Source organism: Centroberyx affinis, unplaced genomic scaffold (assembly GCF_046629955.1).
Source record: "Centroberyx affinis isolate AG114_WGS23_722 - 3 ecotype Tasmania unplaced genomic scaffold, CSIRO-AGI_Caff_v1 ptg001646l_1, whole genome shotgun sequence".
NCBI classification, from domain to species: Eukaryota; Metazoa; Chordata; class Actinopteri; order Beryciformes; family Berycidae; genus Centroberyx; species Centroberyx affinis.
The window spans coordinates 139,571-165,696 of NW_027280079.1; the positions used below are offsets into that span (position 1 = coordinate 139,571).

General features: G+C 38.1%; 1 protein-coding gene across 1 annotated transcript; it reads right to left on the reverse strand.

The window, feature by feature from the left end:
* Positions 1-950: 950 nt before the first annotated feature.
* Positions 951-15,781, reverse strand: sptlc1 (serine palmitoyltransferase, long chain base subunit 1). The gene is made up of 15 exons (XM_071528277.1): positions 15,724-15,781; positions 14,157-14,264; positions 13,974-14,068; positions 13,622-13,715; positions 13,398-13,470; positions 12,527-12,659; positions 11,103-11,232; positions 8,328-8,417; positions 8,116-8,223; positions 7,210-7,305; positions 6,018-6,114; positions 5,711-5,765; positions 4,842-4,959; positions 3,492-3,565; positions 951-2,108 (listed from the first exon to the last, which is right to left on the reverse strand). Exons 1-15 carry the CDS (start codon positions 15,775-15,777, stop codon positions 2,015-2,017), a joined length of 1,419 nt encoding a protein of 472 aa, XP_071384378.1. The 5' UTR covers positions 15,778-15,781; the 3' UTR covers positions 951-2,014.
* Between the last annotated feature and the right edge of the window lie 10,345 nt (positions 15,782-26,126).

Below are 26,126 nucleotides of genomic sequence, written 5' to 3' on the forward strand. Positions count from 1 at the left end.
TACACTTTACATCTCCCGCATACATGTGATAATTCATGTCCTTCATGTCCTCTCATTTGTTATATTATTGTTTATTCATATTTTATTACTTATTTCATACTGAACATATTTAATATTTTTGGTATATTCCCACATTGTTCATATTTTCCATTGTTGCAGACCCCTTTAATGCTGTGAGCCACTCCTTTTCATACTTTCACTCATACATTTCTACTTTACATGTACTAATGGTGAAATTGGCTTTCACTCTTTTCTTAACTGCTACTAATACAACTACTACTTAAACTACTACTAGTACTGCTACTAAACACACACACACACACACAGTACTCAAAATGTTATACTCATACACCTAATTCTGATCTGGATTTCTTTGAAGACATTTTCAAAAACTTCCAGAAAACATAATTGTTGGAACCTTTGATAACGGCAGGCATAAACGTGTGTAATTTAATTGTTTTCTTTGTGATGCAGCACACATTGTAAGCTGTCATTGAGGTTATTTCATCTATTCTAGCATCAGGTATTTATGCTCTAGAACAGTGATTTTCAAGTCAAATCTGAGAATATTTTTTATCGTTAGATATGATTTTGTCCAGAATTCTATGACTATCTGTATTGTAGGTAGAGAGATAACAGAGAAACTATGATCAAAACAGTCATTCTTCTACATTCTCTAATTGTGTTAAATTCTTGTAAATAAAATAATGCTGAAGTTTAACAATTCATAAATTTGAATTTGGTGGGGACCCCACAATTCATTTGAATGGAATATTTCAGACAGCCTATTTGTACATCCCTGCAATTAGTAAATCCAAGTGTAATAACACATCATTTCAAAAGCGGTCTGAACTAAACTATCCACATTACAGATGAAAATCAACTGTAACTACAGTTTTTTAGGGACTTTGGCGGCACATTATGCACATAATAAAAAAAACATACATTGGTCTGAAAATAGCAAACTCATTTTATTCTTTTTACAACAATGTGTGGTTAGTTATAGTCAGTTGAAATCAGTACAGTTGCTGTTGTGGGAATGTCAGCATTTTAAAAAAATTTCTGAATAAAGAGATTTAAAAAAAAAAAAAAAAAAAAATGTCTGTTGGGGGGTTCAGCGGTCTCAAAATCTGTGATGTTTCCTGTGGCTAAAAACTTTACAGGTGTGTGTCCGACTTTCTTCATATAGCACACAGTTCACCCAGAGGGGCCGCTCGACCACTCAACTGAAAACGTTCCAGTTCACAATTTAAATCAGATATATTATTAGAAATAAAAATGGTCACAAATGAAATGACCTCTAAAAAAAGAACACAAGTAATATCAAATGAAAAGTGTATAAGAAAACAAAAACACAATAAATTCAGAAGGTTTAAAAATCAGTGTTCCTTTGGAAAAAAAAAAAAAAAAATCAGTAGCATACAAAATTGCAAAACCTCATGTACATTTTACTAGTACAGTGCGTGGATATCAAATAAATCAAGGACCACATGTCTATCTACACTTTGGTCAATGGAGAAAAGGCAAAAAATCAATGATCATCTTTGCTTTCCATCATTCTGAGAAGAAAAAGTTATTTGGTCTATGACAATCTAAAGTCTTTCCAATACAGTATTTAGTCTTGATTAGTTAAGACTTGGGGCCATTGTTCAAGGCAAAAAGACGACAATCCTGCTGATGGCAAGGCCCTCCGTTTACATTCATAGATATCACAGGAATATACAACGTGTGAACGGGAAGTATAAATATGACACAGGAAATATGAGACGAGGCAAACAGATATTAAGAGTCCGACAAAAGCGAGGCGGTGAGGATATAAAATCGGGGTTCGTCGGCAAAGATGCTCACAACACATCTCTTCCATCCTTCAAGTCTATGGAGGAGAACGTCTAGTCGGGATGACCGGGCGTTCCCTTTACAGCGACGTCTTACCGGGTCTTGCCGACTCCATCCTGCAGAAGCTCCGGAGACTCGTGGCTTGTTTTTGTTTTGGAAGTTGAGAATCGCCGCGTCGTCATTTCAGGATCGCCGACGCTGCCTCTTGGATACAGGACGCCGCGTTCTTGATCTCCTCCTCTGTCTGTTCGATGGTGACGACCACTCTGATGCTGTGGAGAGACGGGCGGAGCGGTCAGACGAAAGCGCTGCAATAGGCTACTAAAGCGGGTGCGCGATTAATCCGTACATTCCAAAGACTTAAAATACACTGCCCGTCAAAAGTTTGGGGACACCTCATTGAATGTTCTATGTTTCTAATTCTCTTAAAGCCATTTTGATCTAAAGGCTTCTGCTTAAATGCTTGAAATGTGTTTCTTAGACAAATAGAAATAGTGAAGTTGATCCTATGTAAGAATTTCTTTCCAAAGCCTTTGGCAAAGGGCGGCTACTTTAAAGAATCTAAAATATAAGATAGTTTGGATTCGACACTTTAATTCAATTTGTGTTATTTAATAGTTTTGATGTCTTTACTATTATTCTAAAATGTGGAAAATAGTAAAAAAATAAAGAAAAATAAAGAAATAATAAAGAAAAAAATAAAGAAAAAAGTGTACCTATGTTATTTTATTTGGTAACACTTTACAATAAGGGTCACTAAGTTAAGGGTTAGTTAATGCTTAATAAGCATTAACTAAAGTATTAATTTATACATTATTTAATAGTTTATCAAGATGACTATTAAATAATGTATAAATGAATACCTTAGTTAACATGAACACCATTAGTAAAATGACACATTAGTTAACTGTTAATTAAGGGTTAGTTAATGCTTATTAAGCATTAACTAACCCTTAACTTAGTGAGCCTTATTGTAAAGTATTACCTTTTTTTTTCTTCCATTGTTTTAGCATGGGCTATAATTCTGCCTGTTAAACGCTGGTTTAAATTTCACTTGAACTTTCCATGTGGAAAAACAATCCGCTGAAACATCACTATATTACGTTATACGCTATTAAAATTGAATACGTTTTAAAAATGCATATGGATGCAGTCTCAGTGGAGTTTGTCCTGTCCAACATCTGAGAAGATAGACTCCAGTGATAGTGCACCTGTGTGTATTTTCGGATATAGTGAGGGGGGCATGACATTTTATTTTTTCCCCAATGCCACCCATAGGTGAACCTCACGTTCCACACGTTTTCTGAGACTGAATCCATTCCACACCCTGAAATCCATAGAGATTCCATTATTCCATTATCAGCTTTTGTTGGCTAAAAAGGCAAATGTTTAAAACCTGTAGCTGCAAACTGGATATGACATCAGAGCAGAATAAGATATGAAACATTGATCAAATATTTGTCAGTGACACAATTTAGCTCAAGGGGGGTTCTCACTTTTGCAAAACCTATTTTTCATTTATTTGAATTTTCTAACTTTATTCAAATACATAGAATTTTATCATTATTCTAGTGTAATAGAAAACACTGATGATATATGATGCATGATAAATAATGAAAAACATGGCAGCGATGTGAGACAGAACATTGCCTTACCTGGGCGAGGGGAGGAAGCGCTCCTCTTTCTCCAGGTAGCGAGCGAGGGTGAGAGCCACCTGCCTCTCCAGACACTAAGAAATACATAAATAAAGAAAACATTAACTACACATTAACCAGTGTGAGACATTGAGAGATTTTTTTTTTAAACTTTTTCCAGCTCTGCAGAAACTTGCAAGCGCACAACATGTCTTTACTTGCGAGGCAGGAATCTTAACATTTGCTTGCCTGCTAGCTATATCAGTTAGCAGATAGTTTAATGGGGGACTGTTTACTTTTTGTATGCCAGCAAAGGGCATTGTTGGAATGTGACACTCCATAAATGAAATGTAATCTGCTCTAATGTAATGTCAGATTTCTTTAACAGGTATGATTGATTAAGGTTTGACTTGTGTGATGGTACAGTTGCATCATTTGAGTCATTAAGGTAATATCTCATAGTCTAATCTACAGTCACATTAATTATTGCTGTGCAGTGTGGGGCAATGCAGCTCAGAGAGATATGAGGAGACTGCAGATCACACTAAACAAGGCTGCAAGAATGGTCTTAAGGTGTGGGTTTGAAAAAGGAGTGAGAGAACAATATATTATAATGGGATGTCCCACAGTAGTAGAGCATGTGAGAACATTCTATTGCACTAATTTCAAAAATTCAATAGTTTAAAAAGCCAGTTAGTATTAAGGACAAACTGTTATTAGTATGTGACAAACATCAAGCTAACATAAGAATAAGAGATAAAAATCATTATGTACTACCAAAAATAAAAACTGAAATGGGAAGACAGACTTTTATTTTCAGAACTGTTAAATTATGGAATTCATTACAATAACTCACTCAAAAACAGTACGGCAGCTGGATTGTTGATTGCAAGATTTCAAGATTCAAATGTAGTTATCATCACACTATTATTGTCAGTAGATTTGTAGAGTATTGGTATTATATGTGAACACATGTAGATGGATATGTGTATATATGTAGGTCCATACAGGATATGTGCCAATGTATGTAGGTTATATGTGTGTATGTATGCATGTATGTATATGATATGTGTGTGTCAACAATTATGTGTTGTATTATTATGAATTATTGTATGCTTAAATGTTTTTAATGTGGACTCTTGAAAGATTAGCCAATGGGCTAAAAGAGATCCAAATAAAATAAAATAAAATTACGACAAATTTTATAAGTGGCTGGCTTTGCCCATTGGCTTTAAGGTTGTTAGATGATGATTGTTTGTGATTAGAACCTTTGTAGATGGTTAACAAGATAGCTATCTGGGATTTGATATGGCAATAATAAACAGTCAGTTTCAACTTTAATGTTATCACCTGGGGAAAGAGACAACTTACATAATCTACGATGCTGCGCAGCATCTTCAGATCAGCGTCTCTGGAGCCAGAGCTTCTCTCCAGTTGTAAGTGAAGCGCCGGGACAAACGGCATTCCTATTAGCTTCAGACCTGGAGTTCTGCAACACATGCACAGTCACATTGGGAAATAAGGGCAACAGTAAGATTTCAAAGTATCCCAGTTAGCACTAATCAATGGATAAGACGGATGTTATCAAGCCTTCCAATAGAAACTATAATAACTTACATATTAAAGGCTAAACAGCATATATCTGAGAATATATGGATGCCCTTCATTAATTATGTTAAGGAAGTAGAATTAACAGATGATCGAGTGAATGACAAATTTTTGTGGACAATGCAGTTTCTGAGCTTGTAGAATTTGTTTTTTTATTATTTTTCTTCTAAATAGTTGTTATATTTTGTATCTATTGCAATTAATATACTCCGCTTTGTTTAGATTACCATTTGTTAAAACAGGAGGAGCATTCTTGTTGTTTTTTTTTTTTGTTAATGCAGCAATTTTATGTTGTATTTTGTATTATATGAATGTAAAAGGCTGTATTTCATGGTGTTGAAAATTTAAATAAAAATATTGTGGAAAAAAAAAAAAGTATCCCAGTTACCAGCAAGAGGAAGAAAATGATCTATAAATTATTATATGAAATACACCCATTACAAGAAGTCTTAGAAGAAGTTTTCGCCATGACGCAATTTATTCCAAAAGAAACACAGGAAAAGACTGAATGATTAACTACAGTTTGTGAAACACCACAACCAAATCCTGTCAAGTTCAAAGTATTTATTGCAACGAGGCATCTTCATCAAAGAAAAAAAAAAAAAAAGATTTCATAGCGCACGTGAACTTACCCCTGTAATGCCTTGTAAACATGTCTGCACTTTTCCCTCAGGACAGTAAATATATCTGGAAAAACAAGAGGAGGACCGGTTCAGCATCTTGTTTACTACTTCTCATAGGTTCCAGGTGGGGTCTGGTACTTCACTTTTTTGCTGCATCTCATGTCATTTCATCACAGACATGGGATTGAGTGAGTGAGAGCAAGCGTGAGTCAAAATCGGAGTTTCAGTCGGTATTACTCGCATCTCAGAGGGAAGAGATGGAAAAATGGAAATGAAAAGAGAGAGGGAGAGAAGACAAAACTGTTGTCTGTGGTACCTGGATCCTCCTCCATGATGTTCAGGGCCTCGATGGCAGCAGCAGCCAGCATGGGCGGCAGGGAGGCAGAGAAACAGTAGCCTTGGCCTGACAGACGCTATAAAACACACACACACACACACACACACACACACACACACACACACACACAATCACAAAGGTGAAGTTAAAGCTTTGTCCTGATGTCACAACCCTTTCCACAAAGCCACATCTTCATTTAGAGACATCATGGGTGTCTTTGCTGAGGCAGGGGTCCAAATCAACATTTTTACTTGGTATTGCAAGTTGCATTTGAAACCAAACTGTTCAAAATGTACTTTAGAGCCCTGTGAGATTTGAAAATGGTTTTTGGATGTTTCATAAAGACTTGGGATAAATGGCTCATTAAAGCTACTTTCCACACATGCAACATTATAAAAAGTAATGCTTTGGGCTTTCAAAAAAGATAGGAAATCACATACAATTATGTACAATGATCATAGGTGTCTATGCAGGCAAAATAAATGTATTTTACAAATATTTATTGAGCTATTCATTAAAATTTTGCTCTGGAGCCCAAAGCCAGCTTAAGAACAAACAACAAGTAGTAGCACTACAAATCAAATATATTAAACTATATATGTAATATGTACACATGCTGGCTAATATCAGTATATCCCATTACATTCAGGTTTGTTTATATCTGGATAGCAGTACATCCAGGTTATTCTGAATCCATGAGCCAACTCACAAATTTAATACTCCTGAATAGGAATGGGATATTCGTGTGAACTTATGCACACACACTCACAATCACCTTCATCATTTCTTTATCATGAGTTAGGGCTGAACAATTAATCAAAATTTTATCGAAATCGCAATATGGCCTACTGCAATTTTCAAAAAGAAATGGCAAAATGTGTGTCAAAATAGCATTTTAAATGAAATATTGTGGTGCTGCAGAGATGTCCTGGCCTACACATCATATTCTACAGACTTAAGAAAACATCTTTGTTTGGTAGAAATATCACACCATAATCATTTTAATACGTTTTTCAATGAAAAATGAGAATAATGATGTCAAAATGATCATTCCCTCTAATATCGCAAATCATATCGCAATTGCAATATCAGTCAAAATAATCGCAATTAGATATTTTTTCAAAATCGGTCAGCCCTACCATGCATGAATTAAAAAACTCATTGGAAATACCTGGTGGTCGATCACAAACGAGCGGCCGCAGCAGAAGCCGCCGATGGAGGCCACTGCGTTTTCCATGTTGGCGCTGATCAGGTCAATGTCATCTATCTGCAGGGCGGAGTCCAAGAACCAGAAGACTTTGTCATTAAAGAGTTCTCACAGAGGAAGTGTAACAAACAGGGGTTGGTGATATGCTGACAGTGTCATTAGCCGTGGGATGACGATGCCGTACATGACATCAGTGATTGCATGGAGGCTGACAATGCCCGGGTGATGTGAAAGCTATTTTCTGTTTCATTGAAATGGTGTCATAAATGTGTAGCCAATTATTAAGAATATTACAAGAAATCCTATTGGTAATGGCTATAAATAATTTTAAAAAAATATCTTAAGTTAATGTATGTGAGACAATAGAAATATGTAGTTAATGATGATATAGTTCATTGTATATAAGGTGGGTTCCCTGCTGTATACAGGACATCAATAGTTGTACTTTGTTGTTTTAATGGTTAAATGTTTTTTTTGTTTTTTTGTGTGTTGCACAATGTATGGGGCTAATTGTGGGTTTTATGTGTTTTAATTGTACAAATATTGTTTGTTTCTGTTTGTATCTATTAAAGTGATGGTTTTATGTTGAGGAGATCCTAATAAAAAAAATAAATAAATGAATCCACTTTATCAGCAAATTAATATTCTATAGACCTTAAGAGAATTATTGGTTGCACCTGTCTTTTCACAGGAAAACAACTTTCTCAGATGAAGAAAGAAAGAAAATCTTCCAAAAATTAAAAAAAAATGTCTGTTGAAATTGTCCTTTGAAGTATTACAACTGTTACGCAGAATGTTCGGCCTTGTGCGGTGCCGATATATGCATTTATCATATATCATAAATACCATATATTTGCTCAGTGTACTCACGTTGACCCCGAAGTGCTCCGTGACCCCGCGGCCATGCTCCCCCAACACGCCGAAAGACATGCTCTCCTCTAGAAAGATCCGCACCTTGTACTTATACTTCAGCCTCACCTGGTGGTTAAGACAGGCACACAATACACACTTACATTAAAGCCACAATACTTCATTTTGGGTGCGTCGGTTATGGAACCATGGTCCATTAATGTTCATCTTACCAGGTCTGGGAGAGGACAGACATCTGCCGTGTTGATGTACAGCCCCTCCACTACGATGAACCTCCTGGTCACTCTGGCCTTACGGGGATTCTACAAGAGAAAAAAAAAGTATATCAGTACCTAAGACTTACCTAAGAAAAAATAAGCAGGGAGATGTTTCCATGCCACAGTAACCTCTTTAATATGGGAATGAGCCAGGCATCTGAACCAGGTTTCTCATACTCAGAGTATGAGCTTACCCCGGTTATTCAACCCCAGTAATGATGTTTACAAGGCTTCCACCGACTCTTCTCGCCAGTTTTTAATAACTCTACAAATAAATCTACATTCTCCGTGCAATAAAATAGACGAGCTGCAACTAAAAAGGGTTTCTCCCTCTCATCTGCCCTCTGGTTCACGAACACTTGGCTCAAGCCGTTCTGCTCTCCGCGGGAATCCACCTCGTTCGTTCTGGTCGGCGTTTACATACCGTACGCAGGCCGAAAAGATTACCCAGACTCCCGCTCATCATTTTAGGAGATTTTAAATGGACCAAACCTGAGAGATGAACTTCCTAAATATAGACAAGACATTACTTGCGCTACCAGGCGAGAGAAGAACACTTGATCACTTGCTAAAGGACTCCTAACGCTCGGGTCCCTCCGTGCGACTCTTGGGACTTTCTGACCGCGATATGGTACATCTCATTCCGACATATCGGTCGAAGCTAAAAAAAAAAAAAAAAAGTGCCGAGCCTGTTGTCAGCACGGCTAAAAGATGCGGCCGATGCAGCCACCGAAGAACCGCAGAGCTTGGAATGTGACGCTGCGATATCCTGCGTTAGCTTCTGGGAGAACAGCCGCATACCGACAAGGACCCGGGATTAAATACGACAACGAGAAGCCCCCGGTTCACGGCTCGGCTGGCGAGGCTGCGCGAGGAAAAGGAGGCAGCATGTAGGAGTGGAAACAGAATTCTCTTGAAGCAAGGCCAAATACAGACCGGGAAAGAAAATCTAAAACCGCTAAACAGGAATTCACTGCAACGTTGGAAAAACCAGTTTTCAGCTAACGACCCGTCAATGGGGCTCGCAGGACATCACGGACCTCAACAGGTTGTACTGCCAGTTTGAAAGACCACAGTTCAACTTGGATCACCTCACCGCCCCCCCCCCCAGAATCCACACCTACCAGGAGTCCAACCCAGTGACTTCTTCTTGAATTTTTTAGCACATTTAAATGCTAACCGCAGTGGTTTTTGAAGTTCACTCTCAACTACAGCTTTTGATACAGTTCGCTTCCTTGACATCCAAAAAAAGGAACAGGCCTCTTTTCTTCACTTTATTCCAAGCCCACAGACAGAAACACCCTCTTACATGCCAACAGTTTTCACCCGGTTTCCTTAAAGAAAAGCCTTCCCCATAAATTAAGTCACCAGATTAAAAAGAATGTGTGACAGTAATGAGGCTCATGAACAAACCAACACGTTTAGAAGACAAATTTAGAGACAGAGGCTATAAGGAGGACTGGCTCTTGTCTTGCTGAAAACAAAGTGGCATCTGAAACTCGCGATAGCTGTCTTCTAGGGCTGCAACTAACGATTATTTTCATTGTCGATTAATCTGTCAATTATTTTCTCGATTAATCGATCAGTTGTTTGGTCTATAAAATGTCAGAAAATGGTGAAAAATGTGGATCAGTGTTTTCCCAAAGCCCAAGATGACGTCCTCAAATGTCTTGTTTTGTCCACAACCCAAAGATATTCAGTTTACTGTCATAGAGGAGGAAAGAAACCAGAAAATATTCACATTTAAGAAGCTGGAATCAGAGAATTTTGACTTCTTTTTCTTAAAAAATTACTCAAACCCATTAATCGATTATCAAAATAGTTGGCGATTAATTTAATAGCTGACAACTAATCGATCAATCGATTAATCGTTGCAGCTCTACTGTCTTCATCCCATTCCCAATAAGAAACCTACATCCAACCCAGGCCTCATTTACTGTACCAATTACACTCCCAACACCAGCAACATTGAGAATGTGGTAAAGCAATGAGGAAACTAATCCAGTTGGCAGACATTTCAAGCAAACCGATCACCACATTTCATCCTTCTTCTGTATTGGTATCGAACAGATCAAACCCAACCAGAGGTGGCAACACTGACCATGAGAAAAAAAAAAAAGAGGGAGGCCTGCTGGATATTTTACCTTAAAAGTGTATTTCCAGAGGGTACGAATGAGGATTTTACAAATCAGAGATGATAGATTTTTTTAGTCACTTATTTATTCTTTTAAATCTGTTTTATCTATTTTTTTTAATCTAGCCTATTTATTTCTGCATTTTTCTGTGCCTTCTTGTCTTATGGAGTGAAGAGGGAAACTTTTGCTTAACTTCTGTATCTTGTTAGTAACCAGTGGGTGGGCTTCTGGCTTGCCACATCCTCTGTTCCTTTATGGCTCAATGAAACTGTGCTACTATTATATTGGTGGTTATTTCCACTGTGTCTTGTTCTATTGGGTGATTGTAGTGTGCTTATTTATATATACACTATACAGTATATATACGCTTTCAGACATATTGTTTCATAAAACCTGATGAAGGCCACAAGCCGAAACGCATTGATTTTTAGAGTTATACAGAATCCTAATTGGCCCAATCAAGTTGTTTCGGTTAGATCCATAGACTATTTAACTTGGGAGACTATTTTCCCATTCCTGATCAGAAGTATCTTTTCTATCCAACTACTGGGCTCAACGTCCTCCAGACTCTATGCAAGATTACTCCAGGACTAACCTTCTGGTCCTCCAACTCCTGTTCCTTGAGCAGCCTCTCCAGATCTTCCATGTCGTTGTGTTTGAAGTATTTGATGAAGCTGCGGGAGGCCTGGAGGCCCTTCTGGATGGAGAAGCATGCTGCCTCATCCCTGGATGGACAACCAAACAGAGGTCACCAACAACTTGATTCCATTATTTAACTCAAATCCAAAAGCTCATACGTATACAACATATATCCCATATCCCAACATATGTCAGAGCTGATTACTATGGGGGAATTTAAGTTCATTTTAAAGGACAGAGAAAATAGTACTCTTGGTCAATGTGATTTCTCCTAAATTTTCACCGAAATCGTTTTAGAAAATTGTACCTGTTTATGCGTCATAACTGGATTTTTGTCCTTGACCTTGTATTGCATATTAACTGGATACTGTGTTCTCTCATTTGTAGTGTGTGACAGTTGTATCTGTGTTTGTATTGTTTGTGTCTATTGTTGTAACAATGTTTATGCTGCTCTCTTGGCCAGGTCACTCTTGAAAAAGAGATTTTAATCTCAGTGAGACTTTTACCTGGTTAAATAAAGGATATATCATATATATACAGCACTGTGCAAAAGTCTTAGGCACCCTAGATTTTTTATATAAATTTCTTAGAAGTCTTAAATGTTTATTTGTTTTCTGCATTAGTGTGTCAGTAGACTGCTGTTTATTGTAAATTTTTGATATTCAGAAACTTTTCATTTCATTAGTTTTGAAAGCATTATGGATATCTTTGAGATATGCCTAAGACTTCTACACAGTACTGTATATATGCATATACATACAGCAAATAGTATTTTTACTACATTTGTATTATTCTCTGTTTAAAGTTTGAAGTTTAGAGGAACTAAACCTGACTGTAATTATCTATAATTTCAGTTGAATTTTCCTGAAGTCATTATCAGCTGGTAGAAGACCAACTGCATAATTACTTTATAAGCCTACATTGGATATTTATGGTCATGTTCCATTTAACAGTAATTGATTATGGTCTTTTTCTTTCTTGAACAGAGAATGGGCCCATCCATCCTCTTGCTGTTTTTGGTCATTTCATTTCCCTGCATTCTCAACAGTTTGATTTTTGGAGTCATTCCCTATGTTCAACTGTTGATGCACACTGACAACTCACGTTTGACATGTTATGAATTACATAGCCTATATCAGTGATTCTCAACCTTTTTCATACCATGGACCCCAAATTTAGTCCACATTAGAACCACAGACCCACATTTGATGAGATTTTGTCTCTCAGACCCAAATCTGAGAATATTTTTATTGTCAGATATGATTTTGTCCAGAAGTCCATGACTGTCTGTATTGTAGGTAGAGAGATAACAGAGAAACTATGATCAAAACAGTAATTCTTCTACATTCTCTAATTGTAATGTGTAATGCAGGTACTCACACAAACACTATGTCCCCTCTCTTGGAGTAGGCGGGTATTGCACTGGCAATGGTGGCAAAGCCATAGGAATAGATGATGGCCTCTTCTGTTTTCATGAATTTGGCCAGGCGACTCTCTAACTCCAGGTGGACATCTGGGGGGGGGGGGGGGGTAAACAACAGTTTGAAAACTACTGGATGGAAATGAAAAGTTCACATTGGTCGCTTCTGTTGTTGTGCACTTGGCTGCATTTCCTAGTGTTTTCCATTTGGTCTTCTCTTGGTTCAGACTTGCATAAGAAGAACAACAACGTCCTCATGTGGCTGGTGGCTTGGTTAGCAGCTGTTGCCATGCAGTATGCTAGAAGCCTCTCTAAGCCCTGTGGGATCAGGCTTATAACACCTAAGTTGAACAATTTTGCATTTACTACAAGAGAAAGTTCTTGCTGGAGGAAGAGCAATCCAATTTGTGTCCAATGTGGCTGATGAGACAACTTTTTAATCCTGGGTGTATATAAAATGCACACAATTTCAATATGGATGCTATGTGGATATGAGATGCTAGGCAGTTAATGGAAGGTGTAAAGCAGTGATTCTCAACCTTTTTCATATCAAGGACCCCTAAATTAGTCCACACCAGGGCCACGGACCCCCATTTAATGAGATTTTGTCTCTCGGACCCAAATCTGAGAATATTTTTATTGTTAGATATGATTTTGTCTAGAATTCCATGACTATCTGTATTGTAGTTAGAGAGATAACAGATAAACTATGATCAAAACAGTCATTCTTCTACATACTAATTATGTTAACTTCTTGTAAATGAAATAATAACACTGTGTTATATCTCTATGGTGTAAAGTGGGTCATAGTCAAAAGTATTTTTCATTTACCAAAAGTTCCATAGAAGCCTCTTGGACCACATGTACCAACACCATATTTCTTGAGAGACGCCAAAGCCTTTTGCTGTTAAGGAGGGAGAGGGAAGGAAACTTAGAAAATCTTTTAAACCAAGTTTTTCAATCCTAAATCTGTTCTTCTACTGTTTGTTCTCACTGGAAAAACACATGAATAAGTCAAAAGAAATGCTAAATAGAAAATGTAAAACAGCACCAACCTTCACCCGCTCATTGTCAAGGAGACCCAGGAAGTTAAATGAGGCAAAGTTAACGCACTCTTTTCCATTGATGATGATTTTGTGGCTGGGAGGCCTGGAAAGGAAAACAGTGGCTTTAGTTCCTTAGCTTAAAAAACACCACATCAACAAAAAAGTGAAAATGTAGACCACAAGAGAATGCATCTATTTATAGACTCATAACCAAAATAGTGTTAGGCACAATCCCTGGCCAGTAGTTTGTTTAGTTTGTTTGGTCAGGTGTGAACAATGCCATTTGAATTCAGGTGGCACCAAATCATTTCTTTTTCTACAACTATTTACAATGTGTAGCTAAGGAGAAGAGTTAGTTTACCCTGTGACAACATCGTAGCTGAGGGACGGATGGTCTTTGGACACAGGGGGAACAAGGGGCTCCGGTTGCCATTCCTCAATCAGGTCCTCCTTTTCCTGCAACAGGTAAGCACACATGTGACAATGCTTTAGTGACATATTTCTGCTGTTATTGTCGCTTTTCACTCCGGCGTGCTGAGTTTACCTTCTCTGTGAGTTTGTAAGTCTCCTGAAGCTTGTAGGTCTTTGAGAAGAGAAGTCTGATGATCCATAATATGAGGATGCCCTCCAAGATTAAGTGATAAGCAGGAGCCTGAGAAAGAGACATGCATATTCAGCCTTCACAGAAATGATTATGATTATGAAACTTGCCACACCTTAGCCTAAGTGTGTCTAAATTCTTGTAGTTTTTATCATTATGAAAGAGAGCAAAGATCAAGCAAATATCACAAGAAATATGGAAGTCATATCTAAAAATAAAATCACAACAAAGAGCATTCAGAGTAGGGCTGAACAATTAATTGAAATTTTATCGAAATCACAATATGGCCTACTGCAATTTTCAAATCGCAGGAGGCGCAATATTTGTTAAAGGTGAAATGTGTCAAAATAGCATTTTAAATGAAATATTGTGGTGCTGCAGAGATGTCCTGGCCTACACATCATATTCTACAGACTTAAGAAAACATCTTTGTTTGGTACAGATCCCCGCGAAAATCACACCATAATCATTTTAATAAGTTTTTCAATGAAAATGAGAATAATGATGTAAAAAATTCTCATTCCCTCTAATATCGCAAATCATATCGCAATTGCAATATCAGTCAAAATAATCGCAATTAGATATTTTTGTCAGGGTTTGGAAGTTTTGGTGGTAAATGATATTAGAAAAAAAAAAAAGACATTAAAATACTCAATGGAATCATTACCAAACAAAATAAATATGGAGTGAATTTCTAGCTGTTAAATAGATGTTTTTGTAACTGTCCTTATCAGAGCATGTACAGCCATATTGGCCTATGCAAGATGCCATATATACAGGGCTGCCACACATATACAATGTTAGCAATGCAGAACTAAAAGGCTATAGAATACCTAAAAGTTGTGACACTGTCAAACACAAGTTACACAACTTGGAAGTGTCTCTACTGTCTTCTACTCTGACTGACTTTAAATTAGGAATTAGGAACAATTGGGACACTGAAAAAGATAAAACATGGACTTTCATATGACAGTAGACAACCTACAAATGTGTCTGGTATAAGTCTGTTGTTTGAGAGTTAGCTAATAGTTAGCTAATAACTGGCCTCTCAGTCTTGCCAGTCTGTCTGACATGCTAAAACAACTCAAACTAATAGCAAAATTACATTGCAGACTTCTACTAACCTCGGCCTCAATGCAGTAACTTGTGCGAGAAATCGTTTTTAAATATTTTTTCTAATTTTACAGACACTAATATATAAGCAATGTTTTGTAATTCAACCGACTTCCTGTTTACCTAGAGAAACGCCCTTGCAGAAATACCTTAACCCTGATTGGACCTGGCGTGAAGAGTAACCCAGCGCAGCTATTGCTCAACAGGCGATTGGCTGTGAGATTCTGTCAATCATCATTTTCTAACGCGAGAGTTATTTCCTGAACTGGGGAGTTTTTCTATTAAACGCCGTCTAAAAAAACAAAACGCATTGACACGGAAACAACATGTGGGTCATCTATTAGTGAACGTCAGACATTAATTTCATGCGTCAGCGCTTTAGAATAGACAACATTACCTCGTAAAACGCTTGTACCATTTCCACCAACACCCACTGCTGCCCGGACGCCATCTTTGTTATCCTCGTTCTGCTGCAACGTCATCGAGAGGAATGCTGCGTTCAAGTGACAAAGGAAAAACGGTGAGAATACCGTTCACCTCCACCTTGTAAATACTACTTGGTTTAATCCATAAATTCAAATTAGACCAATAGAAGATAGAAATATAGATTTTTTAATGAATAATTTAATTATTTTGGCAAAATATTTTATACACAAATGTAAATATTGCAAAACACAACCCTGTTTAACAGCCTTTAAAAATGAATTAGAAACATTTTCCAAATCTCTAAAATGTGTGAAAAGCATGAATGCCCAAAAATTACACTTTGTATTTGCACAGTATAAAGTAATTTAACCCCTGCAATGTATACATTGTTCTTTTTGTTTTTTTTCCCTTTAATTTACTATTTCTTTTCTCTTTGTTTTGTTTTTGTTTTCTCTATTTCCTTTTGATCATTGTCTTTGACACATATGTACTGTACTCAACTTACTCTGGTGATATAGAAAGAACTGTCATTGCCAATTTGTTGTATATTTGAAGACTGTAATAAAAAATAAAATAAAAAAAAGTACTACTTGGTTTCTCTGACTCTGAATTATGACATCACCAAAAAGGAAATACCATTTTTTTTTGTTTTTGTGTTTGATAGTTTTTTGTTTTTTTTGCATCAAATCATAATACAACAAAGTTTGTAATTTCAGTCATGGGTGTTGGAGAAAAAAAAGAGCAACATAGATATAAGGCTTCTGCACACCATCTACTTGCAAATCTCAATTTATTGTGACGTTTCGGCCCTAGACCAAATTTGCATCAAATCAAAAAGGTAACAAGAACCAGACAATAATCACAATAATACATCAGAGCAGCTTGCAGACAATAAAATGAAGTAATGTGCATAAATTGATATTAAAACAAGGAAATACCTGCAGTCAAGTGTAGAGACTGATATATTCACTTTATTGAATATACCAATATATGCATAGGTGATCGCAGATTTTGTTCAGGCAAAATCAATAAGAAAAACGTAAATCTAAAAGGTAAAACACAATGCTCATTATCATATGTCATTATTGTTTCTGCTGTATCTGGTTTCTTGAATACATATTATTGCCTTTCCTTTATTGCCTATACATGTTGTGTTCCACTGTATCACTCAGTTCAGTTTAGTTCAGTTAGGCTAAACTTGTGGGATGGCAGTTGTTTTATGTGGCAGCAAATATCTTTGATGGTGATGAGGATGATGGAAACGCTGTGAGCTAATGTTGTATACCATTAGGCAGACTAGACTGTCTCTTTTTTGGCTGGGAGTCAATATGAGAGTCTCGCATTCAAACCAATACGGCCTTTCTTTTTTTCTTTCTTTCTTTCTTTCTTTAGGCTTTCTTAGGCTACAGGTTACTCATAACTGCATGAAGGTGTGTTTGAAATGTGCAAATAGTAGTGTGCAAATAAATGTATTCAAATAATATGATTCAGTTGTTCATTTGTGTGAAGTGGACAGGAAGGGGACAGGAGTTCAGAAGTGGACTGCAGGTGAGAGGGTGTTCAGGCAGGGCTTTGGCTCATCTCCTGTGTGGTAGGTCTGTTGGAGTGGCGTCTCTGCTGTTGTAGCCATGTTGTCAGCCTAAGAAGAAACTAGAAATAACCGCCTCAACTTTGTTTTATCATTGCAAGGACAGTCTTTATTTATTGAACATATATAATTAATGTGATTATTAGGACAGCACTTCCACCGTTTTTGTAGAATGACCCGAGATCGTTTTCTCAGCTACAGTGGTAAGCAAAACATTATGATGTCACAGTGAAGTTGACCTTTGAACTTTTGGATATAAAATGTCATCACTCCAGACATTTGTGTGAAATTTTGTCATAATTAGCGTATGAATTCTTGAGTTATGGCCAAAAACGTCTTTTGTGAGGTCACAGTGACCTTGACCTTTGACCACCAAATACTAATCAGTTCATCCTTGAGTCCAAGTGGACGTTTGTGCCAGATGTAATGAAATTCCCTCCAGGCGTTCCTGAGATATCGCGTTCATGAGAATGGGATGGACGTGAGGTCACAGTGACCTTGACCTTTGACCACCAAAATCTACTCAGTTCATCCTTGAGTCCAAGTGGACGTTTGTGCCAAATTTGAAGAAATTCCAATTTGCCAAGAAAAGAAGCCCCGCAGGCTGTCTTTGGCACTGGAACTCTGAGGCCCTGTAGGTTCGACCAGCTGGCCGGGTGGAAGTGTCTTTTCCAGGGTTAGACAGGACAGATCCTTGGTGTCCTTGGTCTCATGGAACAAACTGTTAGACACTTTGATGTGAACAACAGCCTTACACACACAGAGGAGAGTGGATGAACATGAAGCTTCAGCCTCCTGAAGGTCATGTGGTCAGCCTGGTTGGCCTTGGCCTCATGGACTGCACCTGAAACACTGATATCCCCCTGGTTCAGGATGGCTGCTGCCTTGTTGTCTGCCACCTCTCATAGTTTCAACCTCCTGGATCAGACTTGGTGGTGTCTTGACCTCAACCTGGATGGCTGGAGCCACTGACTCCTGAAGCAGGTTGGTTGATCCTTCTTTAAGCAGGTGAATCAGGGTGTATTCAGCAATAGAGACGGGGAGAACCTCCTCTGAGGTGGAGATACAGTGAATTTTGTTCCCTTACAACATTCAGGTTGATGCAGGACAGTGACAGAGCTTTCAGCAGCGGCCTCAATCTGTGCACAGATCTGAGCTGAACGTTTCTGTCTTGATGATAAAAGGACATTGTTCTTCCTCCTTCTCCAAGTCCTGGAGGAACAACATCGGTTTAGAATCAGCTTTGACGATTGGCTCGATTGGCTCCCGTTCATCAAGATGATCTTGAGAACAAATGTAGAACTCTCTGATGATGAAGCATTCATGTGCTTTTCACCAAGTTCCTCCTTCTTCAGGAGGACTGAGAGGAACTGCATCAGGTGAGAATCAGTGCTGCTGACAACAGGTTCCCATTTGTCCAGATGGTCCAGAGTCGGCCCATGCTGTGGGGAGCAGTCAAGCACAAATCTAGAGAGATGTGATGAAGCGTAGAGGAGCTCCTCACCAAAATCCCTCCTTCTCCAAGTCAAAGTGGGATTTGACCAGTGGCTCCCACTCATCCAGGCAGCCCAGAGTGGATCCACAGGGTGAGCAGCAGTCAGCCACAAATCCAGATGTGTCACATGGGGGGAGCATAGAGGTATCTCTTTCCAACTGCTTCCAGGTGGGCTGGGTATCGTTTAAAAAATTACGATACCAGTACCAATACCAGTATCCTTAAAGTGATACCGATACCAATAGAGTACTTCATTCGATACCTTTTTTTTAACGTTTTGGTGGCATCTTGGCACGCTGAACTGCCAACTCCGTCACATACACCGCGCTCGACTTCACCGACTGTATGGGTTGTAGCTGCTGCGGTAGTGGACCAATCACACGTCGCATTAAATCGAAAAGCACTTGCGGTGATTGGCTGCGAGCAAAACCATACAAATAGTCTTTTTTTTCTAGATCTGTGTACAAAAAGTATCGAATGCAGGTATCGTTTGACTGGAGAAGTTTCGATACTACTTGGTACTGGGTTATTTCGGTCGATACCTTAAAGGTATTGAGTACCGATACCCAGCCTAGGTGGTAGTCATCGTCAAAACCAAAGGGGGAGTGTTGAAGCAGCCTCAATCTCTCAACAATTTGCAAGTCATCAGTCATTGGAGCCTCAACAAGGCGGAGCAGGTTAGACTGAGCCTCAACATGCTGAGCTGGGTGGATGGATGCTCCAGCATTATCTAACGCTGTGTCCTCGATCATGACAGGAGACTCTCTCTTTGTGGGAGGACGGTCTCCTTTGTCCATATCCAAGAGAAGCATGCATGCTAATGAAGCTGTGCTGGCTATTGGCTCCCATATATTAGGTGACAGGGCACAGTCGAGCTCAGCAGTCACTCCAGAGAAACTAGAGGCTTCAGCATATAGGTACAGCATATAGGTGTTTTCTTGGTGATCGTCTTTAAGGGCAATGAGTCAAGCGACCATTTGCATTGATGCTTAAAGAAATGCAATGGCAGCATCTTAATGAAACAAATAACTTGATGTAGCTTCATTCAAGGTCAACATGCATTCATCATAGCTTCATCTTACACCTTTCATCATAATAAACTTGCTGCTACTGCGAAATGCCTCAAGGAAGACCTGTGGTCATATGCAGAGGCTGCTGCACTATGGTCTGTTGGCCTACTGACGTGCAGGACACACAGCAAGTTCTATAAAAGTACAATCAGTGACACTGTCAATTAGCTAACTTCAACTGTTTACAATGTTACTGTAATGCTGATACAGCATCTGTGTTCTGATCAGTTGTAAACCATCATTCCATCAGCTTTGTGTGATAAATTTATTGGGATTAATGCGACATCTAGTGGACAATCCTGAACATACCTACATACATCATACCTAGGAAGCACACGTTCTGTTACATCTTTTTAAAAAAAAAATGCAGGTTGAAAATCAGATGTGATACTTCATGATGAAGCCACATGAGTATGAATCTACTTTGATGAAAGCTGTGACCTAACACTAGACTATCGGCTATCCAGAGAGATGCTCACTAACCCCTTACAGCACTGTAGAGATCCATGGATGGGGTCTTGAGATTGAGACTCTTGTGTTTCTCTTTTGATTACAGGGTTGTACGCAGGGAATTTGACATCCCCCGCTCTATTGTGAACGACAGTGGACTGCCAGGACAGAATTAAAACTCCCAACAACAGATGCAAGCTGCTACTTCAATAGGAAATTGTTCCATTCCATTCAACTTCAAGCTTTATGTTATGTAACCATAAGGGCAGATTTATTAACATTTATGTGGGCTGGCCTTTGTCAGTCCATGATGCACGCACTCTTAATATAAGTAAGGACATTGATGTGGGAAACTGCAAGTGTATTGTTCACTGTATATTATATTCCACCATTGTCAGATTCAGATTCAGATTGTATTTACTCTAGACCACACATCGTGGTATGGAGTACAAACATAAAACAAGACAGCAGTACAATGGTAACCCTAACCCTAACAACCAGAATAGATCTTTAGCACAAATTAAGTCATTTAAAGAGAGGCAGAACATTACTCAAAAATGCACCCAGTTTACATACTATCCTTGGTTTATCTGTCTGCAATAATAATATAAGTTTCAACATAGACAGATGGTTTACAAAGTATTTTGGCAGGTACTTTTTTTCTATTCTCAACAATGCTTGTGTTTTTACATTCAAACAAAACGTGATATTCATCCCCCAGACAGTTGTCATTACATAAATTACAAAACCTTTTATTCCTTTCCAGACCTTTGTATCTTCCTGATATTTTGGGAATTACGCGATTAGAAACTTGGAAATTACAAATAGCCTGGCCATGCCTCCTGTTTTCACAAAGTAGATACTTTTCAAAGTTAAAGTCCTCTTTAAATTCACAATATAAATCACATGATGACATACTCTGAAGCTCATAATGCCACTTCTGCAAAAACTGATCTTTTAACCTAACTGCCAGCTTCCGTCATTTAATATTATCACACCTCTGATCCAGCCAAAGGTAGGAGAAACCACATTCATCCGATATTGGCTGAAATATTGGCTCTAATATTGGTTTCTCATTCAAGTCACATCGCAAGTCGAGTTCATCTGAAGCTCTTTCAGCCACGGCTCTATCGTTTGACCTCTTCATACCGGATTTGTGCCATCCACGTATTGACATTTCTCTTCTTCGAATATGCTACAAATACAATGAAAGTGTCTGTCCATTCATGAGGAGAGTATTAGTGGTTACTCGGGGAAGGCATCAAACCTGTGTCATTGATGACCGTGTTGCCTAGCAACAGCAAGGAGCCTAATGACAAATGTAAATGATGCTTCCTCTTGTCGGGGAGCACTGGGTTGGTACAGCATTCGACACAGAATAGACTATTCTTTCACATATAGTCTTTTCTCACACTCTCATATTCACTACATTGCCAATGTACTGATATTTTCTAATTTTGTAATCCTCCACCTTCATAATGCACAAATCTTACATTGTCTGTCTCAGTAATTTGTGCTGCTAATGGTAGTACTGCTGCCATTTTAATGCTGGAATCCAGACTGTGTTGTACATTTTCATTCATACTTTTCTATTAAATATGTCCAAGTGAGGGAATGATCAGTTAGATATTGTGTATATAACCCCCATTTGCTCAATTCTTCCTTATCTTTCTTTGTTGCCTCCTATTACTACTTGCTGCTTCAACAGCTCAGTTCTCCATGGGGATCATTCAAGTTTCATTTCATTGAATCAAATCTAATTGAAACATCTTATCCCTGATAAGTAATAAATGTACGGAAGAGAATTAGGGCCACATGTGAAAAATTTGAGTTCTGAGTTTAAAGTCAGAATTCTGAGAAAAAATTCAGAATTCTGAGAAAAAATTCAGAATTCTGAGTTTAATGTCAGAATTCTGAGAAAAAAATCAGAATTCTGAGAAAAAATTCAGAATTCTGAGTTTAATGTCAGAATTCTGACATTAAACTCAGAATTCTGACTTATGAGAATAAAGTCTAATGTCAGAATTCTGAGAATATTCTGACTTTATTCTCTGAATTCTGACATTATTCTCAGAATTCTGACATTAATCTCAGAATTCTGACTTTAATCTCAGAATTCTGACATTAAACTCAGAATTCTGATTTAAATGTCAGAATTCTGACTTTAATCTCAGAATTCTGACTTCAGATTTCAGATATTGATTGAAAAACAATCACTGTCTGACCATCTAAAGTAGGTTTGATTGAATTTACCTGGACCTAAGTTGTCTGAGAAAAGAGTGCACTTTGCTGGTCATTGCTCTAATAGGAAACCATTTCATTAATTATCTAACCTCCAGATTAAGAGTCTAGCTCTGTAATCTGCTCATCAATGCACTGTTCAGAGATTACATAATACCCAGTACATGGAAATGATTGCATAAATGAGCTTCACATTGAGAGATAGCAGTTATGTATTCACTGTTCACAGGAAAAAAGGACGAGACACTTTAGTCCCTATCTGGATAATGGGGGGATAATTAAAAACGAAAAACTGTGAGTGGAAACGTTTTTGTATTGTTGGTGGGAAAAAAACATTGAAATCACTGCACAATCAAAAGGTTCAACATGGAAAAAAAAATATTTATTTCAACTGAAGATGTTTGGTAATCTAAGAGCCAATGCTGAATGAGGACTGATGCGTAAAAAACCCCTGATATGTAAAATAACTGGAAATGAATGTCTAGACTTCCCTTATGTTGAAACCCATTTACAGGTGAGCATCGACCGAGAGTCAATTCGTGCCCACTGGGTTCCAACTTTGGTCATGACTCAAAAATCTATTGCCGAACCTTCTCTTTCCACCTCTCCGTCTTGTGCTTTTCAGCCGTCCCAAAACATTGTTACGACATTGTCATCCAGCGGAAAAATCAAATCAAATACTTTTAACACTTTCAGTTTTTGGAATTCTGCGTTAATAATGTGAACATACAAACATTATTTATCATAAAGATGAGACATTTTTTGAGGAAAATTCTAATCCACATAGAGCCTATGGTACAGAAAGTAACAAAAATCAGAAAAACAATAAATTAGAATAACCTCAGTTTGTGGCACACAAGGAATACAGTATATACACACATAAAGCACTTGAGAGAAAGACAATAGACCAACACAGTATACTATCATTTTGTAGCCAGTGACTTCAATTAAAATAAATACCAACAATTCTTAGTATTCTCATGTCAGAAAACACCACATCAAATTTGTCATTCAAGGGGTTATCAAGATACATCAATTGCAAACACTGATAAAACAATCTCATTTGATGTTTATCAAAAGACATGAAGTCATGTTGAGCGCTAACTCTTTTCCCCACAGTACTGCTGTAAAACATATTCAGAATACATAGTACAAAGGACAGCATAAGCCAGAGAATATCTTTACAGCTTCTTCAAACTTTAAATATTCTAGCTTACCCATAGATAGAACTGTAACATTAGAGTCTTACTTCTTTCATTCCTGGTGACATGTCAGAAAACAGTGCAATACCACACGATGTACGTAAAATGATTGATAATATGTTTTTGAACCTGAGCAAAATGTCTTGGGAGCGAAACATTTAAGTCACTCTGTGTTATGTTGAAGGGAATTTGTGCTGGCATATGCTTTTTCTGATAGCCTCCGCTTATTCAAAGACAAATGACATTTGCTCTAAAAAGATTTTTTTCTCCACTTCAGAAATATGCTAATTTAATCGCTAAGAATCCATGACAAGCTGATAAAATTAACTTGGAATTTGGGTGCGACTTATGGCCAAACCACAGAACTTGAATGGATAGAATTCCCGTCATTCCCGTTCAAATCAGCATTCCTGGGCGGTCGGAGCGGCGGCCATTTTGATGTAAACGGTTGGACTAGCTTCTGTATAAAGCGACTCGCAGCAAGTCACTGAGCTGAGAGGTTTTACAGCAAGAACCAAAGCAGCTTCTCTGTCTCCTTGCTGCCATGGATTGCTAACGTGCTAATGTTGACTAGAAGAGCTAGAGAGAGAAGTCCAGTCTGTGATAAAGCTACGTTAGCCTCGTCGCTAACGTTAGCTTTCAGTTGAGTTTTGACAGTTTGCTAACAGACTCATCTGCACCGTTTTCAAGCAAGTGTGACAGACTTTACAGTCTTTAATGTCCAGACTTGTGTTGTCGCCATAGAAACATAACACTTAAAATTCGCCATTTTATGCTGTACTAGCCAAATTACCATGAGAAACAGTGGAAGAACCGTTCTATCTACTCAAATTCTGTGGGCCAAACTTGGCACAGAATAGTTCCAGTACACTAGTTCCAGTATCACCAATGGTCTCTACTGAAACCACCTGGTCCAGCTTTGGGTCAGGTGCTTAAGCTAATGCTAATTCTAATGCTGGCAAAGCTGATAATAAACTGGTTGAGATATCAGACCAGTTAGGTCAAGCTGGTTAGACCATAATAATCTGGTAGACCTGCTTGTTTCATGGGGGGGAAAAAAATCATATGTGTGATAATTTCTCCAGTGATGTTGTGGGAAGAGATGTTACCTGGGCTTTAACATGCTAATGTAAAATCCAAATGTGTCAACATGAACAGACACATGTAGCAAACGTGAGCATATGTGTAATCATGGTTTTTGTGCGACATAAATATGAAAACATGAGGGTGTAAAATTAAACACGTAGTTAGGGCTGGGCAATATGGTTGAAATCAATATCATGATAATCGTAAGGATTTTTCTCAATATCAATATATATTACGATATGATTCATGTATGCAAAATCATGTTAAATAATCAAATTAATGTTCATCTCATTGAACCGAGTGGTAATGTTAGGTGTGGTGTCACACAAAACTGAAATTTTCAAATAATATTCCTACCATACCTCATTTTATGAGAGTTTTTAAGTAAAATTTGCTTGTCATCATCAATTCAGACAGCAGAAATGTGTGTCACAGTATTAAAATATCTTCATATCATCAAGATATGATTCCGCTGAAAGACGATAATATTGAATTATTGCCCAGCCCTACATGTAGTCATGTTTAATTTTACACGCAGTGTTTGCTATTTTCAACTAATTTTTTACCAACAACATATACAGCAGAGTGTTGACTCAAATGACAACATCATAGTGTCCAAATACAGTTATAATGAAGGACAGGGAGAGGGAATGGGTACGGAAATAATGTAAACAACAAAGTAACAATCATATTTCCTTGTGGAGCAGCATTTACTGCAATAAGAAAACAACGAGTCCTTCTCAGCATTATTCCACATTAACTAGAGATATTTTGGCAACAGAGGATGATAGCAAGCCAGTTTTCACAAAGATGCAGTAACCCGCCATTTTGGCCACCCAGCCGGACAACGACAACGACGCTCTTAATGAAACAAAAAAAACCAAAAACGAGACAATTACATTTGGAATGACTAATATTAACAGCAGGAACCAATCACAGCAGAGTCACCTTTGTCAGGTATGAGGAGCATGCTAGCGTCTGGCTGTAGGTTTGAAGGTGAAGGACACTGAAACTCGGCTAAAAGCTGCTACAGTCCATGGTCAGTTAGCTTCCGTGTGATGGTCGTACAGACGGGACAGGCTGGCGTGGGGGGCGTGGGGGGGGGGGTTGCAAAACCCAGTCCATCAGAGGAGTCTTGGGATGTAAAGAGTTGTGACCTCAGTCCAGTATTTGGGGGATGATGGGGAGCAGTCACTGAAGGCAGGTGTGATGAGAACCAGGATGGAGAAACATTCACATCTG